The following is an 18,333-nucleotide window of genomic DNA, read 5'->3' as shown; positions in this document are numbered from 1 at the left end:
AGCTATCTTTGTAATGGGTGAGATAATTAGCATCTTTGTTGAGACCCATACATAAAGTGTCAAATTTAAGCATGAATGACAATTCTGAAGCTTCTCTTTGAAGTCTGGAGTTAAAATCTCTCTGAAACAATATGCATGTTTTAAGGTCATTGAGAGAATGGTCAGTCTGGCTGAAATGGCAAGCAACAGCTGTGTGCATTAAAAATATTTGGCCATGAAATTTAATAGAAAATCAAAGCTTAAAGTTATCCAAAATGCACTTGGATATTTCTGTTTATACACATTTAACTTAAGTTTACATGTAATTCATGATATAGCAAAGTATTTTCGTGTAATTATGAGAATTTACTTTTAAAATCCATTACCATTTCAGAACAAAATATATGAGCCTTCTATGTGATTTATTCCCTCATATGTGCTTACATATAAATCACTTGCAAATAACATAAATAATTCTGGCTGGGAAGGTCAGAGAAAGAAATTGGAAAAAGTCCTCAGAATTGACTTGAGATTGAACATTAAATAAAACTGCTTATGTTCACTGACTTATGTAACTCAAGAAAAGAGCTGCTTTTTCAGGAGTACTTTATTCAGCTTATTTAACATAGACTGCAATAATTAGAGATTTATTAGATAAAACATTTCAATCCACATTTTCAGCTCCATTGGTTAAAATGTCAAATCATACAATAACTCGTATTGCAACAGAGTATATAGGAAAAATTAAAAGGAGTTAATAAAATTACATCCTGCAATAGCATAGATAATAAAACCAAAGGCAATGTACAGAATTATTTATTAAACTTTTGATAGACCACAATGAACTAATTTACATCTTATATTTCAGTCTGACACTATATTTACATTTCATCCTGATGTTATCCTCAGAGAATCTCAAGGCTAAAACATTACCACTAAATTTACCTTTTGTTTCTATAGTGTAATTTATTTACTTTTATGTTAATACCTGTTAAAAAAGGTTAAAACTCTTTTTAAACCAAGAAATAGCTAAATAAATGCATATAAATGACAGACAACTAAAAGATTTAAAGCGAATAGGAATAGTAGTAAAAATAGCCTTCCCTTAAACACATTTTAAAAAATTAATACCAGAAACTTAATTCTGTGTTTAAAATCCAAATAATGCCTAAGAACTGGGGAGTGGAAGTCTACCTAGTCGTTCTTCTTAGTCTTTATCCAAAAATTGGATTATATTCTTTTCTAGTAGTTTGTAATCAGCTGTCATGTGCCATAAAATAAAAGTTTATGCTCACATTTTAGCTGGAGTTGTGTTGTCTTGTGTTTTTTTCCTTTATAAGGTTTTTTTTATTATTATTTTGTACAAAGTATTTATCTAAATAAGAAAAATGCCCCTTAAAATTCTGCAGAAAACTCTCTAATAAAAGCAGAGAATCTCTGAATCAGTGCAGTCCGGGTTAACAAACGAAAACTATTTTGATAGTAATTTAATTTTGATAATTTCCTCATCATTTAAAAAAAAAATTTCTCTGTACCACTAGTTGAAAATGTTTTGTTTTGTTTGAAAAAATTAAGGAGCTCTCATCATTGATTTTTTTCTTAAACTAAACATTTGTTCTCCTTCGAGTGGTGTCCCCATGTGTGCTCCACTCTGGGTGCTGGTGCGTCCTTGCGCCGGTGACTAGAGACTTTTCCAGCAGTTTCCACCATGCTGTGCATGCACCATGACACCCCCTTGTGCCATTGTTGTCCATTAGGCACACGCGTGGTGTGGCCCCTCAGTTCTTTCTCTACTATCCTCAGCAGCAGACGGAGCCTCCTTTTCTCTACATAGTCTATCAAAAAACCCATCAAAACCTGGTTTAATCCCATCAGTTACCTCAACTTCCAAGTTATTGTACCCTTACTACCCGCCACACTTGAAAAAAGTTCAAAAAAAAAAAAAAAGGTTTCCTTGCGGCTTGCTGCTTTTTCCCTCATGCCAGGATCTCCCAGCTTTAAAAGGTGCGAGTCGTGCCAAGATGCTATGCCCATTTCGGACGGGCATTTTAAGTGTATAAAGTGCTTGTGGGAGTCTCATCAGACACAAAAGTGCCCCCCACTGCTCGAAACTCATGGCTAGAACAGGCTGAAGACACTCCTCTTCGAAAAGTCGCTTCAACCATCATCAGAGGACATGCCAGCAGCCCCAAAACCGGCCTCCCAGAGCAAGGGTATGGATAAATCTCGTCCCTCTGCCCCTATGGTCTCAAAAACAGGTCTCTCTTCAGTCTATTCGCTACCCTCTTCACCGACAGCCACAAGGGTCAGCACAGCAGATAGGCCCAGCACGTCTGGTATGGCACCGTCCAAGACTCTGGCACTGCAGAGGAGGGCCCACTCAGAACCGAAACAGAAACAATCAGCACCTCCTGCACCAACGGCACTGACCTCACCAAAGGCACCGGCGGGCCATCACAGGGACTGCTTGGCACCGAGACACCAATCTCAAGCGGCACCGACATCCATGCCTAAGAGTCCCCACACTGACATGCCTCCGCCAGATCACACGGCACCAGCCGCACCATCAGCACAGGCAAATCACACACCTCGGCACCATCCCAGGAATGCACATGCTACTGATCCCCAGTCAGGAGCCGCATGCCAACGGCACCGATTTCATCGGGATCCTGTATTCAGTCGATGCACTCACGCAGATTATCAAACGTCTCCTGATCTCTGAGCGAGGTGGGCATGCATATGCTTCACCGCCATGGTATGCACAACAATATGGCTACCCACCACCGCTGTACACTACTCAGTGGAAGCCATGGGATTCACACCCTAGGAAAAACCACCATCCTGCTCCCACGATCTCTAGACCACCACCAGCTTCTCCTCAAATCACCATCTTGGCAACTGAGCCTAATTCTCCTGCCCATTCCGAGGTACAAGATTCTCTCGGAGGGAGAAGAAAGGTCTCTTGCACAACTCCTCATCTTCACCTGATGAGGCAGTTATGGCTGGCACCCCACCATCGGGTGATGACTCAAAGAAATTCCAAGACTTCTTTAAAAGGGTAGCTCTGGTGCAAGAATGTGATCTACAAGAGGTACAAGAGACGCAATACCGGCTTTTTCGCACATTACAGCCTCCCACTACTTCCCAAACAGCACTGCCTATGGATGAAGCCATTATGGACCCGGCAGACAATGTGGCAGACTCCTGCTTCCATTAACCCAACAAACAAAAGGGCTGACTGCAAGTATTTCATTGCGCCAAAAGGAATGGATTTCCTCTTCACCCACCCCCACCAAACTCGTTAGTAGTGGACTCCATTAGACATAAAGGCAGACAGACTAAGCTCAGGTCTACACCACGAGACAGAGACCACAAAAAAGTCAATATCATAGGTTGTAAGGTTTACTCCTCTGCCACCCTGCTCCTTAGAGCAGCAAACTACACTGCCATGCTCACAGATTACAACTGTGCCAATTATTACAAACTGCAGGGCCTTCTCCAATATTTACCAGAACACAAGAGACCGACACTTCTTAGCATCATGCAAGAAGGCCACACTGTTTCCCGTACGGCCCTATAGTCCGCAATGGACGTAGCAGACACTGCGGCCAGTATAACAGCATCTGCCATCATATTGCGGAGGATTTCATGGCTGCAGGCGTCTGGAGTCCCAAGAGACTTACAACAGAAGGTTGCGGATTTGCCCTTTGACAAGACCAACCTCTTTGCTGCTAAGACTGATGAAGGTACTACATTCCATGAAGGACTCCCACACCACCCTCAGGACCCTGGGAATGTATACTCCCCCGTTTAAGGAAATGAGGTATACAACCTACCAGAGACCCAGGGAGCCATACAGGCAACAATCCAGATACGATCTCCGCCAAAAACAAAGGCTGCAACGTCGTAGACCCCAACGCCAGCAGCAACAACATTCCTCTGCGATCCACCCACCCACACCCAAACAACAAGTTTGAAAAATATGTCAAGAGCCAGAAAGCTACCTCAATATCACTTATACCCAATCATCCTCAATTCAACCATCATCTCTACGCCTTTTTCCACCGATGGACCCCAATCACATCGGACAAATGGGTCTTAGAACTCATCCAACAAGGCTGTGCCATTCCCTTCACCTCTCTGCCTCCCACCCACCTTCCCACCCTGTCCCTCTTTAGGGACCCCTCTCATGAGACCCTTCTTCAGCAAGAAGTCTCACACCTGCTACGATTGGGTGCCATAGAACAGGTACCATCAGAATTCCAGGGTCGAGGGTTCTACTCAACCTACTTCCTAACGCAGAAAAAGAGTGGAGGATTGTGACCTATATTGGATTTGAGGGCACTCTACAAATACATCGCTTACCACCGTTTTAAAATGGTAACTCTAGCAACAATAATTCCTACATTGGATCAAGGAGACTGGCTTTCGGCTCTCAACCTCCAGGATGCCTACTTCCACATTACAATCCATCCCGCACACAAACGCTTCTTACGATTTATGGTGGGCAACCAACACTACCAATACTGAGTGCTCCCCTTTGGCCTCTCAAATGCCCCCAGAGTATTCTCCAAAACTCTGGCAGTTGTAATGGCCTCACTGTGATGTCAGGGAGTCATGATATTCCCATATTTAGATGACTGCTTCATAAAGGGGTCGTCCTTTCTGGAAACAAAGATCATGATCGATACTACCATAGACTTTCTGGTCAGCCTCGGTTTTCACATAAACTACGCAAAATCCACGCTTCACCCAACCCAGAGGTTGGAGTTTATAGGAGCCCTCATTGACGCTGTGGCAGCAAAGGCTACTCTGCCCGAACACAGATTCAATATAATACGCAGTCTTATTACAAGTGCCCAGTCAGCACCAATTATGACAGTTCGCGAATGCCTCAAAATCCTCGGACATATGGTTTCCATAACATACATTGTCAAGTTGGCCAGACTCCACATGAGTGGCCTACAGTCATGGTTAGCTACAACCTACATGCCATCTAGAGATCAACTTTCCAGACTGGTTTCCATCCCACCACAGATCCTCAACTCCCTTCAGTGGTGGACGAAGCCACAAAACATGCTAGACGGGGTACCGTTCCAACAACCTTCCTCCATGCTTACAATGGGGGAGGGATAGCTCAGTGGTTTGAGCATTGGCCTGCTAAACCCACAGTTGTGAGTTCAATCCTTGCGGAGGCCATTTAGGGATTTGGGGCAAATATTTGTCAGGGATGGTACTTGGTCCTGCTGTGAAGGCAGGGGACAGGACTCAATGACCTTTCAGGTCCCTTCCAGTTCTAGGAGATAGGCAATCTCCATTAATTTATTTATTAAGATGATCAAAGTATCACTCATGGGTTGGGGAGCCCATTTAGGGACCATCACAGCTCAAGGCAAATGGTCCTTTATGGAACAAACTTTTCATATCAACCTCCTGGAGTTGCAAGCAGTCAGATATGCATGTCAACACTTCCAGCCCCACAAAGCTCACAAGTCCATCACTATATTGACGGACAACACCACTGTCATGTACTATATCAACCGATAGGGAGGTGCACGATCCCCTTTTCTTTGCACAGAAGCCATCAAACTATAGAACTTGTGCCTTATGCATCAGTTTACCCCGGTTATCCTGGAGTACTCAATGTCACAGCGGATATGCTAAGCCACATGTTCCATGAGCAGCACGAATGAGAAATAGACAAGCTTGCACTCGATCTAGTGTTTCATCAGTGGGGCCAAGCAGACATAGATCTCTTTGCCACCAAAAGCAACAGGAAGTGTCACCTTTATTGCTCCAAGGTAGCCTTTGGAAAGCACTTCCTTGAGGATGCCTTTTCTATCAGGTAGGATGCTCTGCTCCTTTACGCCTTCCCACCTTTTCCTCTCCTGCACAAGGTCCTCAACAAGATCAGGACAAATCAGGCTTGAGTCATACTGGTTGTATCAGCATGACCCAGACAGACTTGGTATCCTTACCTTCACAAGATGACAATGGCAGATCCGTATGCCTTCCCTTCATCACAACCTTCTATCGCAGAATCACAGGAAGAATCTCCATCCAGAACTCCACAAGCTTCATCTCCACACCTGGCTCCTTCATGGCTCCAAGATGCTGAAAACAGCTATTCAGAAACGGTGAAAAAAATACTGATCAACAGTAGAAGACAATCCACCAGAAGAACGTACCCCTATAAATAGAACAGATTTTCTCACTGGTTCAAACAATCGCATATGACACTTCTGGAATCCACCCCTCTCTCCATTCTGTTGGACTACTTATTATACCTTAAACAATCGGGCCTCGCTCTCAGCACCGGTAAAAGCACATGTGGCTGCCATAGCAGCTTTTCATCGCACCGAACAAGGGGTTTCCTTCCTCTCAAACCCAATAACCAAAGAGATTCCTTAAGGGCCTACAGAACACCTTTCCACCAGTCCATTCACCAGTTCCAGTCTGGGATCTGAACCACGTACTTAAGAGCTTGACAAAACCACCCTTCGAACCACTAGTGACTTGCTCTTGGTCACATCTATTGATGAAGGTGTCCTTCCTCGTTGCAATAACCTCCAGCAGGAGAGTGAGCGAGCTCGCTTTGTTGATGGCTGAACCCCCGTACATGGTGTTTACCAAGGACAGAGTTATACTTCGACCCCACCTGAAGTTCCTCCACAAAGTATCTTCCCCCTTCTACGTCAACAAACCATAAACTTACCTGCCTTTATTCCCAAGCCGCATGCCGATCCTGTGCATGCTGCATGGCACACCCTCTACGTCCGCAGGGTGCTTGTTTTTTATATTGACTGCACCAGAGCCTGGCAAACATCCCCTATGCTGTTTCTGTCCTACGCAGAACGATCCAAGGAACATGCAGTCTCATCACAGATTATCTCAAAATAGATCTCATGTATTCGAACATGGTATACACTCTATGATAAACACTTACCTGAAACCATGACAGCACACTCCACCAGGGCTATGGCTTCCACTACTGCTTTCCTCAGCAACGTCCCTCTCCAGGACATTTGTAACGCTGCCACTTGGTCATCTGACCATACATTCGCACAGCACTACACTCTCTCCTCTTCAGTTGCATCATCGAAGGCGGTGGGACAAGCAGTACTATCCACAGTGACTAACGCAGGGCTCCAAGCCCACCTCCACGGGCCGACAACTACTATGTAGTCACCCAGAGTGGAGAACCCATGGGGACACCACTCGAAGGAGAAGGAGGAGTTACCTTGTGCAGTAATGATGCAGTAACTGTGGTTACTTGTGCAGTAATGATGGTTCTTTGAGATGAGTCCCCCCATGGGTGCTCCACTATCTTCCCTCCTTCCCCTGCTTTGGAGCCCCGTGCTCTAACAGCATGGGTAGGGAAGGAACGGAGGGGCCGTGCTGCACGCACGCCTAACGGACAACAATGGCACAAGGGGGCACCACAGCACATGCGCAGCACGGTGGAAATTGCTGGAAAAATCTCTGGTCGCCGGCACGAGGATGCACCAGCACCCAGAGTGGAGCACCCATGGGGGCGACATATCTCGAAGAACCACCGTTACTGCACAAGGTGAGTAATTCCTTCTCTCTATTGTCAGTACTGTGAACTCAGTACAACAGCATCTTGTATCTAGACAAATGAGCTAGTAGTGGTATTAGTTGCTGATATGGGGCCAAACTGCATTCCATACTCATGCAAATCTCCCAGTTTCCACAAAATATAATGGATAATATTAAATAGATTATATTTAGTCAGAACTTTCCTTATCTCCTCCATTTTAGCAATTCAATTTCAAACAATAGGACACACCCAAATTTGTAATCATTTTACTGATTTACACTGGTAATAAGCTATCATAATTGTACCAGAGATTTTTGTCCTATAACTTCTTAAGGATCAGTAAACAAGAAAAGGTTGTTAAACATGCATTTATTGCTAAAGGGCTCTGTCAACAGTTTTGTAGACATCACTAAAATATGGGAATACCACAGGTTTCAGAAGTTGTCTAATAAGCAATTTGAATGTTGTCTAATAAGCAAATAACATGATTCCAACAGTGATGCACATATTGCATCATTGAGGATTTATACCATGAATATATGCATAGTGAAAGTATCGTGTGGAACTGTTAGTTTTTCTTAACTAAACCAACCTTTTAGTTTTAAATGTCCCATATATAAGTTTACCATTTAAAATTGGACTGTTACCTATAAACTAAGTGTGGCAACCAAGAATATTTGATTAACTAGAAGACTTAACCAGTGTTGCCCGGGTCCTTGAGGGCAGGGGGACTGGCAGTGTGGGGGGTGCAGAAGGTCAGGGCAGGGCCTTGGGGATATGGGAGGAGGCAGGGTAGGAGGCTAGGGATGGGAGGGAGGAGTTAGTGAAGGTTGGAAGGTGAGGAGGGGTCCCATCCAGTGGGGCTTTCTCTTTCCACCCCTGGCTGCTGGGAGCCTTCTCTCTGCCCCCACTCCTTTGGCTGCCAGGGTTCTTCTCTCTCCCTTCAGACCCCTCTGCCATCAGAGGACTTCTTCCCCCGCTTCAACTCTGTGGCCAAGGACTGGGTGAAGAGGAGTTTGTGGGCGGGGGGGCTACTTACCCAGTCTGGTGGCAGGCATGATTGAAAGCCCCCAGTGGCCACTCTGTGGGTACGTCTACACTACAGCGCTAGTTCGAACTAACTTAGTTCGAATTAGTTAATTCGAACTAAGCTAGTTCGAACTAGCGCATCTAGAACTAAAAACTAGTTCGAACTAGCGTTTTGCTAGTTCGAACTAGCGCGTCCACACTGATTGGACGCAGGGGGGCATTTAAGGGCAGCTGAAACCGGTTCTGGCAGGGCATCAGGTCAGCAGTTGCTTTGTGTGGCTGCTGTCTGAGGCTATCTGAGGCTCGTGCTTAAAGGGACCCCCCTGGACAGCCGGTTCTCAGCTTTTCCTGCTTGCTTGCCAACCTCGCCGAGGGACAGCAAAGCGTCGGTCTCTGTGCCCGTCTGTGTCGGTGCTTCCCTTTGGGGGGGACCGCCGCAGGTGGCAACATGGAGCCACGGCTCGCCCTGCACCTTCTGGTGCACGTTCTGGACTTGCTGCTGCAAGCCTGCCAGCAATGGCTCGAGGCTGCCTGGCACCACCTGGGGAACGTCAGCCCCCTGCCTCTCCGCCTGGCCGCCCTGGGGGCCGTGGAGGAGCCGCGGCGGCGCCCCGGCACCGGCGTGCCCCGCCGCATCTGGCGTCTGGACACCAGCAGCGACTGGTGGGACCGCATCGTCCTGGAGCGCTGGGACGACCGACAGTGGACCCAGAACTTTAGGATGAGGAGGGACACCTTCCTGGAGCTCTGCGAGTGGCTCGCCCCTGCCCTGCAAAGAAGGGACACTCGCATGAGGCCCGCCATCCCCCTCCAGAAGCGGGTGGCCATCGCCCTCTGGAAGCTCTCCACGCCGGACAGCTACCGATCCGTCGGGAACCAGTTCGGCGTGGGGAGATCCACTGTCGGAGCGGTGCTCATGCAGGTACGGCGCTCGTCGGCCACCGAGCCGGGGGGGAGGGGGGCTGCGAGGAGGGGATGGGCCGCCCCAGGGACAAAGGGGGGGGCGGGAGGAGGCGAAGGCGCCCCGCACCGGAGGGGTCGGGCTGTCCCGGCCGTACTACACGCCGCCAGGGGGGTTGCTTCCGGGAGTGGGGCGCGGGGCACTGCCAGGGCACGCACGCTCCCAGCCACCCGGGCGCCCCACTGATTGACGCTTTGCTGTGTCTCTCTCCGCAGGTGGTCAAGGCCATCAACCGGGTGCTGCTCCGCAGGGTGGTCCGCCTCGCCGACCCGGATGCCGTCATCCGGGGATTCGGCGCCCTCGGCTTCCCCAACTGCGGGGGGGCCATCGACGGGACGCACATCCCCATCCGTGCCCCGGAACACCAGGCGTCCCGGTACGTGAACCGCAAGGGGTACTTCTCCGTCATCCTGCAGGCCGTGTGTGACCACCGGGGACAGTTGACGGACATAAATGTGGGCTGGTCCGGCAAAGCACACGACGCCCGGGTGTACCGGAACTCCTCCGTGTGCCAGCGGCTGCAGGACGGGACCTTCTTCCCCGACCGCCACATCAGGGTCGGGGACGTGGACATGCCCGTCTGCCTGGTGGGGGATGCCGCCTACCCACTGCAGCCCTGGCTCATGAAGCCCTACACGGGACACCTCAATCCCTCCCGCCAGGCCTTCAATAACAGGCTGAGCAGGGCCCGCATCGTGGTGGAGGGGGCCTTCGGGCGACTGAAAGCCCGCTTTCGATGCCTCCTCACCCGTCTGGACCTGGCCGAGCACAACATCCCTCCCGTGGTGGCGGCATGTTGTGTGCTCCACAATTTGTGTGAGCGGAAGGGGGAGGCTTTCTTGCCAGCCTGGATGGCTGAGGCTGACCGCATGGCTGGCCACTACGGTCAGCCCCGCACCGCCGCCGTCCGGGAAGCCCAGCGGGGGGCCATCCGGATCCGGGAAGCCCTGCGGGACAGCTTCCAGGTGGAGGAGGAGGAGGACTGACCTCTCCCTGCATGCCCCACCGGGGCCTTCTTCCACCCTACCCCCCCCCTTCCCCTTTCCCCTCCCTATCTACTGTACAATAAAGACACCTGTTTTTCCAACAAAAACGTCTGTTTATTTCAGAGAACTGGGGTGGGGGAGGGAGGAATGAAGGTGGGAGAAGGGAGGGGGAAACCTGGGACGAGGGAGCTGGAAGGGGAGGGGAGGGAAGGGAGGAAGGGAAAGGAAAGCTCAGGGGTGGGAGTCTGGGTGCCTCTCCCGTCTCGCCACACTGCGGGTCCGGGGGCGTCGGTGGGGAATGGTTGTGGAGGGGGGGGCAGAGAGGACAGGGGGTGTGGAGGAAGCAGGAGCGGAAGCAGGAGCGGAAGCAGGAGGAGCAGGAGGAGCAGGGGGAGCAGGGGGAGCAAGAGGGGGAGCAAGAGGGGGAGCAGGGGGAGCAAGAGGGGGAGCAAGAGGGGGAGCAGGGGGAGGAGGAAATGGAAAGCGGTCTAGCAGGCTCTGGAGGTGGCCTCGCAGGGCACGGCCCTGCTCCTCCAGGGCCTCCAGACTCCTCTGGCGCAGCCTGAGGTCCTCCTGGACCCAGTGGTCCTGGAGACGGAGCTGTCGGTCCAGGAACCGGAGATGCCGCCTCTGGTAGTCCTCCTGGTTCCTGGCTGTCCTGCTTGCCCGGGCGCGGGCGGCTGCTGCAGGCGGTGTGGTGCGCCCTGCAGTCCCCGGTGCTGCAGCTGTGGTGCAAGAAGACCAGCGGTCAATTACCCCAGGGGCCCAGGTGTGTGAAACCCAGCTCCCCTCTGCAAGGCCAGGGCCCCTGCAGGATCCCCAGCTGCTGCTCCGTAGTGGGCAAGGCCCAGGCGCACGGTCCCGGGGCTCCCTCTCGCCCCAGCCCCCCGTACACATAAGGGGAACACGAGGGTACTCACAGGTGGACGCCTCCCCGGCCTCTGATGATGCAGGCGAGCGGCTCTGTGGGGTGCCTCGGGGGTCCCGGGTCCTGGGAAGGCTGGCGGCAGGCTCCTGGCTCTCAGAGCCCTCTTCCTCCTCCTCGGTGTCCAGGAGCGGTCCCTCTGCCCCGGGGTCAATCACGTCCCGGGGGGCAGGGACGGCATGAGGCCCCAGGATGCGGTCCAGGGCATGGAAGTGGGGGCAGGCCTCCGGGTCAGCCCCTGGCAGGCAGGCCCGGGAGTAGGACTGCCGCAAGTCTTTAATCTTGCAGCGCACCTGCTCCCGGCTGCGCTGGTGGCCCCTGGCGGCCAGGCTGGCAGCCATGCGTCCATAGACGGCCGCGTTCCGGTGGCTAGTGCGGAGATCGTGGACATTTGAGGCTTCCCCCCAAACCTCGATGAGGTCCACGATCTCCGCACTTGACCAGGCGGGCGCCCGCCTTTTGCGCCCCCGGGCAGGCTCCCGGGAGCCGCCAGGCTGGTCGTGGGGAGCAGTGGAGGGCTGGGAGCCCTCGGATGGCTGGCTCATCCTGTGGCAGGTGCAGGCTGTGCAGGCACGGGTGCTGGCAGCCTTGCAACTGGCACAAAGTGAGTAGCCAGCCCGTGGCCCTTTAAGGGCTCCGGGGCCGGGAGGGGGGCAATAGAGTTTCCCTGGTGTTGGCCAGAGTGGCCACCAGGGAAACCTGGGAAGCCTTAGCCTCCCACTAGTTCGAACTAAAGGGCTACACAGCCCTTAGTTCGAACTAGCTAGTTCGAACTAGGCGTTAGTCCTCGTAAAATGAGGTTTACCTAGTTCGAACTAAGCGCTCCGTTAGTTCGAATTAAGTTCGAACTAACGGAGCGCTAGTGTAGCGCCTAGGAAAGTTAGTTCGAACTAACGTCCGTTAGTTCGAACTAACTTTCTAGTGTAGACATACCCTGTAATAGCTCTTACCTGTGGGTTTGCTGCCTTCAGTGGCCATTATTGGTATTGCATCCCTCCTCTCTGTGCCCCTCTCTTTCCGTTCATGGAAAACACTCCCATTCCTGACACTTCCCATTTTCTTGACACAACCAAACCATGACCTTGCTTTAAACTACTATAAGAGGAAGTTTCATACCAAATTTGGTGGTCCTAGCTCTTACCGTTTAGGAGTTCTTGAACAAAAGGACTCTGACAGATACACAGACAAATGGATTTACAAATTTCTAAAATATATATAAAGAGAGATTTTATGTTTGTGCAAGTAAAGATACAATGGAGTAAAGATCATGAAGGTGATTTTTCTGTCAGTGCAGGGAATGAATAATGCATATGATTTAATACTGGTTGTTTTATACCATCTGTTGGTCTCCTTTGAGGGGTGGGTAAAATGTTAATTAAAACATAATAAACTTGAGGCAAAAAAAACCCCAAAATGATTGATTCCGTATTTTGTAAATATTATTGCACCTAAGAGGACTCTCGTAGATTATAAATCTAAAATATTGCTAAAGGATAAACATGTATACTACTTACTAAATAAAAATGCTTATATTGAAATACTCCTTAAGATTTTTATAACATTAATTGCCGTAGACAAACTTACATTTTAATCTTATGACTAATTCAAACACTAGCAACAATAATGGCAGTTTTTGTTTTTATATCTGCCTCCTATGACCTCTGTTTTATTAATCTCATTTTTATTCTGCATGTAACATACAGTATTCCCTTATATATAAAATTTTATTCATGCCTTTTAAATTTAAGTACAAGTTGCTGTCAGAAGAAACATATTCTCACTTTTAATTGTGCCCAGGACAAAAATGCAAAGGACCCAAAAGAATCATAAAATGCAAAGACATAGACCATTTCTGTGGATTGTATGGCAAGTGTTTCTATGCAGCGGCTATACAGTCCCATACGTTCTAAAATTTTATAACAATTGGTCAAAGCCAGCTTCATTCTTCTATACTAAATGTATTATTTACAGTGTTGGCCTAAAGCTAAATAATTATATCCTGTATTCTTCACTGTAAATCCTAGTCTTCTGAAAAATAAGGTATTAAACTATTGCTACAGACTATCCCTTTCAAGAAATTAATGTAAAAAAATTGTATTTAGGTTTTCTGTTTAAATATTTCCAACTGGCAGGAAAACTTTGATTCTTTCATTTGAATAGTCTCTACCGCCCATGAACCAGTTTTATTAAAAGTCTAAATCTGAACTTAATACTTTAACATTTTAAATAATGAGATTCATATTCAAAGCACTTTGCAAACATTAACTGATTTAACGTCACAATACCCTATGAAGTGTCAGAACAGTAAGCAAGCATTCTTAGCTAATATGCAAAGGTTAAGTAAGAGGGAGTCAGTGTCTGATCCAGGATTAGAGATGCATTGGTCAAACCACACGACCATGCATTTCTCTTCATATATCTCTAAGAATAAGGCTAAGTATTTTAACTCAAAGTGATACTTAATGCAAATGTTGGAAAAAGTCAGGGATTTAGAAGTAGGGGTGGGTTTTTTGTGTGTTTGTGATTCAGTTCAAAGCAAGAGGGATTTATCTGTCCGTTTAAATAATGATTTTCTTGCAAAATGATTTATTTTAACTGTGCTGTTCTCTGAAATGTGTTTAACAAACAGGGTCATAGGTTCTGTGTTTGTGTCAATGTTTCCAGGTTAAATTTGGTGCATTTACAAGAATTTTTTAAAAGCTCTTCTATTTGCGAGCCCTGCAGATTCTAAGATGGGGGTGGCCAAGAATATTTTACTGGGGGCCCCTTCAGAAATTTTTGAAGCGGCTCCGGGGTGCACCAGAAGGAACAGGGTCTCAGGCAGAAGGGGCGGGACTAGGACACTTACCTACTTCCCCATCCACAGACCCTAATTGGTCTGGTGGTGGGGGAGTGTGTGAAGTCTTTGCACACACACCCACCCCAGAGGTTCCCCCTAGGTGCCTACTGCCCCTCACTCCTATGTGGCTTCTGCAGAGGCTCAGGGCTTACCTCACCCTTCTGGAGCTGGGGCAGCTGCTGTACGCGTGGTGCTTGACCCTGCTGGCCAGGGTAGTGTAGCGATTGCGGGAACTGGGGCCACAATGAGGCTGCCCCTGCAGCCACAACCTCACCTGGGTCCCGGCTCCAGCTGCAGCACACCCAGCTACCAGCTGGCCCAATCATCCGGTTGCTCCATGCAGCACCAAAGGGAAATCCCTGGGAACCCCAGGGGATGGGACTAAATAAATGCTGGGTGTGGCGGCCTGTCAGTCAGGGGTTCACGGCCTGCTGCCAGTATACGGACCAGAGGTTGGGAACTGCTGCTTTAGAGACCAGCTGAGAGCATTGCCATATCAATTACGTGTCCATTTGGAAAGCAACATAAGAAATTATTTCTGCCACAAATTTTGGACATGTTCATCAACAAAATGATTTAACTCCATTTACAGTGCTGTGGAGGGCAGCTTCTCCCCTTGTCATCTTTTAATACAAGTGCTTTATTGCTGTGGTGATTATTAAGATTATGTAACTAGTGCTTTTCATATTCTTAAATTGTTCCATTGTAAGTATAATGCATGGGTTTAATTTTCTTTCCTTTTTTGTTCTATTTAAGGAGAAAGAGCGGTTAAAGCAAGAGAAACGTGATGAAAAAAGATTAAATAAAGAGCGTAAACTGGAACAGCGAAGATTGGAATTAGAAATGGCTAAGGAGCTAAAGAAGCCTAATGAAGATATGTGCTTAGCAGACCAGAAGGTAATCATAATAATTTAAATTTACTTTTTATTTTCTTGTCCCTTTTATCCTATTTCTCTCATCTCTGTCAATAATTAATTCCTCTTACTGCGGCTTCCCCTAAAAGCATTCCAATTTTGCTTTAAATAATTATATTTCCTGTATTACTTATACTGAATGTAAGCATGAATTAAGGGATACTACACATACTGAGACAATGCTGTATTAGTTATCTAGAGAAAATACTTTGGAGATCGACAAACTTCACATGTTTTGCTACATTAAAATATTAAAGTAACTTTCATGATTTTTACTGTAACAGCATTGTGGCTGCCCTCATTAAATGAACCTCAGCTGGAGCCGCCTTCTTAGGCATGGCTTTTTCTGGGACTCCTTTCCCCAACATAAACCTTCTCCAAGATTGAGTGTTCCTTTGGTTCCCTCAGAACCTGTCTGTCTATCTTGGCTCCCAACTCTGTTTTCCAGACAGTTACTTTGGAAGACAAGATGAGCGAGGTGTGTCTTTTGTTGGACCAGCCTCTGCTGGTGAGAGATACGCTTTTGAGCTTAAACCAACAGGAGTTGATCCAACAAAATATATTACTTCACCTACCTTGTCTCTAATATCTTGGGGCTGACACAGCGACCACACTGTGTATAGTGTGCTACTTTCTCATTTTATAAGATTTTTTCCCTATGTTTGGAGTGCTGATGTTCAGAGTAGAGTCTGAATGCCACATCTTCCCCATCAGGTCAGTAGCAAATAACATGTTGCCTCCTATAATCATGAAAACAGAATTATTTCACCCTTCAGACACCAACCAATCGTGGTTTATGTTAACATTAAGTCTTGCAGATTTATAGTGATCTTGGAAGATACTACTGAATATCTTGTTTTTTCTCTTGGATTTTCAGCCTTTGCCAGAGTTGCCTCGCATTCCAGGCCTTGTTCTCTCTGGAAATACATTTTCAGACTGCCTCATGGTGGTGCAGTTTTTGCGCAACTTTGGTAAAGTTCTTGGCTTCGATGTGAATATGGATGTTCCTAATCTAAGTATTCTTCAAGAGGGCTTGTTAAACATAGGGGACAGCATGGGTGAAGTACAAGACTTACTTGTAAGGCTCCTCTCAGCTGCTGTTTGTGATCCAGGACTTATCACAGGATACAAGGTAAAAAAAAAAAAAAAAAAAGTCCTAAATACTTTATAGTGGTAAGCAAATAATGTTAGTAATAGTAACCATTAAAATTGCCCACTTCTCTTTGATTGTTTCTCCTTCCAATAAATACATTTTCCCACTGGTTCTCTTGGCTTGCTGACCACTCTTTCAGTGTTATCATCAGTTATTCTTCCTCTTCCCTCTCACTCTATTCCTCAGAGATCCGTCTTTGATCCCTTTATATCCCTGCCACCTCCATACATATCTTCTGTATGTCCCATAATCTACCATCTCCTGTAAGGGCACATCTTTGATTCCTCACTCATCTCTAGGTTCTCAGCAAATCTTATTGCTTCATCCTTCAAACTCTGCTCCTTTCCCAGTAACAACATTGTCAGTAGACTGACTGAGAACATGATTCCCCTCCCCTGCTTCTGTTTCTCTTTTCTTTTTTGCCTTGGGCTTTTACTGCAGTCCTTTCTCAACATTCGGAATTGTTCTAGCCAGTATCTATCATTTTCTGACCAATACCACTTGGCATAATGTTCTGATTTTCTTTAACCTCCTAAATGTAAATTAGTTTATTGGAAACATAAAACGGATGCATGAATTTTGTTGTACTGTGTATGGACTCAACTTTATTTTTTTTTCTCCTGATTGGACTCCTAAAGTAAAAGAGAGTACTATTTTTAACCATAATCTATTATTAAGTCTGTAACAATATTTTATTATTCTTATGTGATTGACCAAGAAAACCTTATTTTTTAGGCCAAAACTATTCTTGGAGAGCATTTGTTAAATGTTGGAGTCAACCGTGACAATGTTTCTGAAATTCTTCAGATTTTTATGGAAGCTCACTGTGGGCAAACTGAGCTTACAGAAAGTCTAAAGACCAAAGCTTTCCAGGCACATACACCAGCTCAGAAAGCATCAGTACTTGCTTTCCTTATTAATGAATTGGCATGCAGTAAAAGTGTTGTGAGGTAAGATTTTCTTACACCTTTATCAATGCAATACAAATATGCCAGATCATGCATAATGTGTACATTGTATTTGTTTACAGTTGATTCATACTTGTAGCAAGGGGTGAAAGCTGACTTCTGTTGTAATTCCTTATTTTCATATATACTCACAATTTTCCAGGAGAATTACCTTTGGAAATTTGGAATTTTCCATACTTGATTTATGCTCAGAGGGAATGTTCTTTTCAAGATATAAGAGAAAAGTAGGGATGTTAATTACCATTTCGAAAAATTAACCAGTTAAATGCTATGTTTAACTGGCTAACCTTGGAACAGTCCTCCAGCCAGGCTTGATGCAGGCGGGGTGCTGCTCCAGCCTACCTGGGCCCACCACACTATGGGCTGCTCTGGCCATGCCAGGTCCGCCGCACTGCACCATGAGTGGAGAGCCTGGCCAGGCTAGCTGCATTGCACTGTGGGTGGGGAGCTGCTGTGTCCGAGTTTGGCCAGGCCCACCATTTTGCACCATGGGCTTAGAGGCTCCTCTGGCCAGGTTGGGCTGGGCCCACCGCATATTGGGCAGTGGGCTGCCTGGGCCAGGCTGGGCCTCTAGTTAACCATTTATCCAGAAAGTATGCTGGTAAAGCTTATGCTTACTGGGTGATTGGGTTATCCTTTTACATCCCTAGAGGAAAGTTTAAGTTATATGAGAGAGCTGGTTTTGAAGAAATGTCCCCAGCTTCTTTAGGAAATAAGTAAAAAAGGGTTGCACAACTAACCTTTGTGCAGTACTCCCCCCCCTTCCTTTTTAATCCAAACACTTGCCTATGCCTCCCCTTGCCTAGCAGATAGATGAATAAAATTATTAGCTGAGGTGGCATGATGGCTTATCACTATAATAATTTAGAATGAGGCTATTTGTAGGAGTTTTTGTTGCAGAAATTGGAAGGTGTGTAGTAAATGAGGCAGGCAGCTGCAGGAAAAGGCAGAACAGTCTCAGAGTTAAGCAAGTTGAATACTACTTTGGAGAATTGGAATATATTCCTGCTTCTGTCAC

At 47.1% G+C, this 18,333-nt stretch overlaps 1 protein-coding gene across 25 annotated transcripts in view; it reads left to right on the top strand.

Moving 5' to 3' along the window:
- BAZ2B (bromodomain adjacent to zinc finger domain 2B) overlaps positions 1–18,333 on the top strand; it is a 331,616-nt gene that overhangs the window by 250,256 nt on the left and 63,027 nt on the right. For all 25 annotated transcript variants that reach the window (XM_075933462.2, XM_075933455.2, XM_075933459.2 and 22 more), the window contains 3 exons: positions 15,037–15,177; positions 16,072–16,326; positions 17,083–17,297. In XM_075933462.2, the coding sequence (XP_075789577.1) occupies positions 15,037–15,177; positions 16,072–16,326; positions 17,083–17,297 (611 nt within the window). The remainder of the gene's footprint in view (positions 1–15,036; positions 15,178–16,071; positions 16,327–17,082; positions 17,298–18,333) is intronic.

Source organism: Pelodiscus sinensis, chromosome 7 (assembly GCF_052426305.1).
Source record: "Pelodiscus sinensis isolate ZL-2025 chromosome 7, ASM5242630v1, whole genome shotgun sequence".
In the NCBI taxonomy this organism is placed as follows: Eukaryota; Metazoa; Chordata; order Testudines; family Trionychidae; genus Pelodiscus; species Pelodiscus sinensis.
This window is presented reverse-complemented; position numbering and strand designations above follow the sequence as displayed.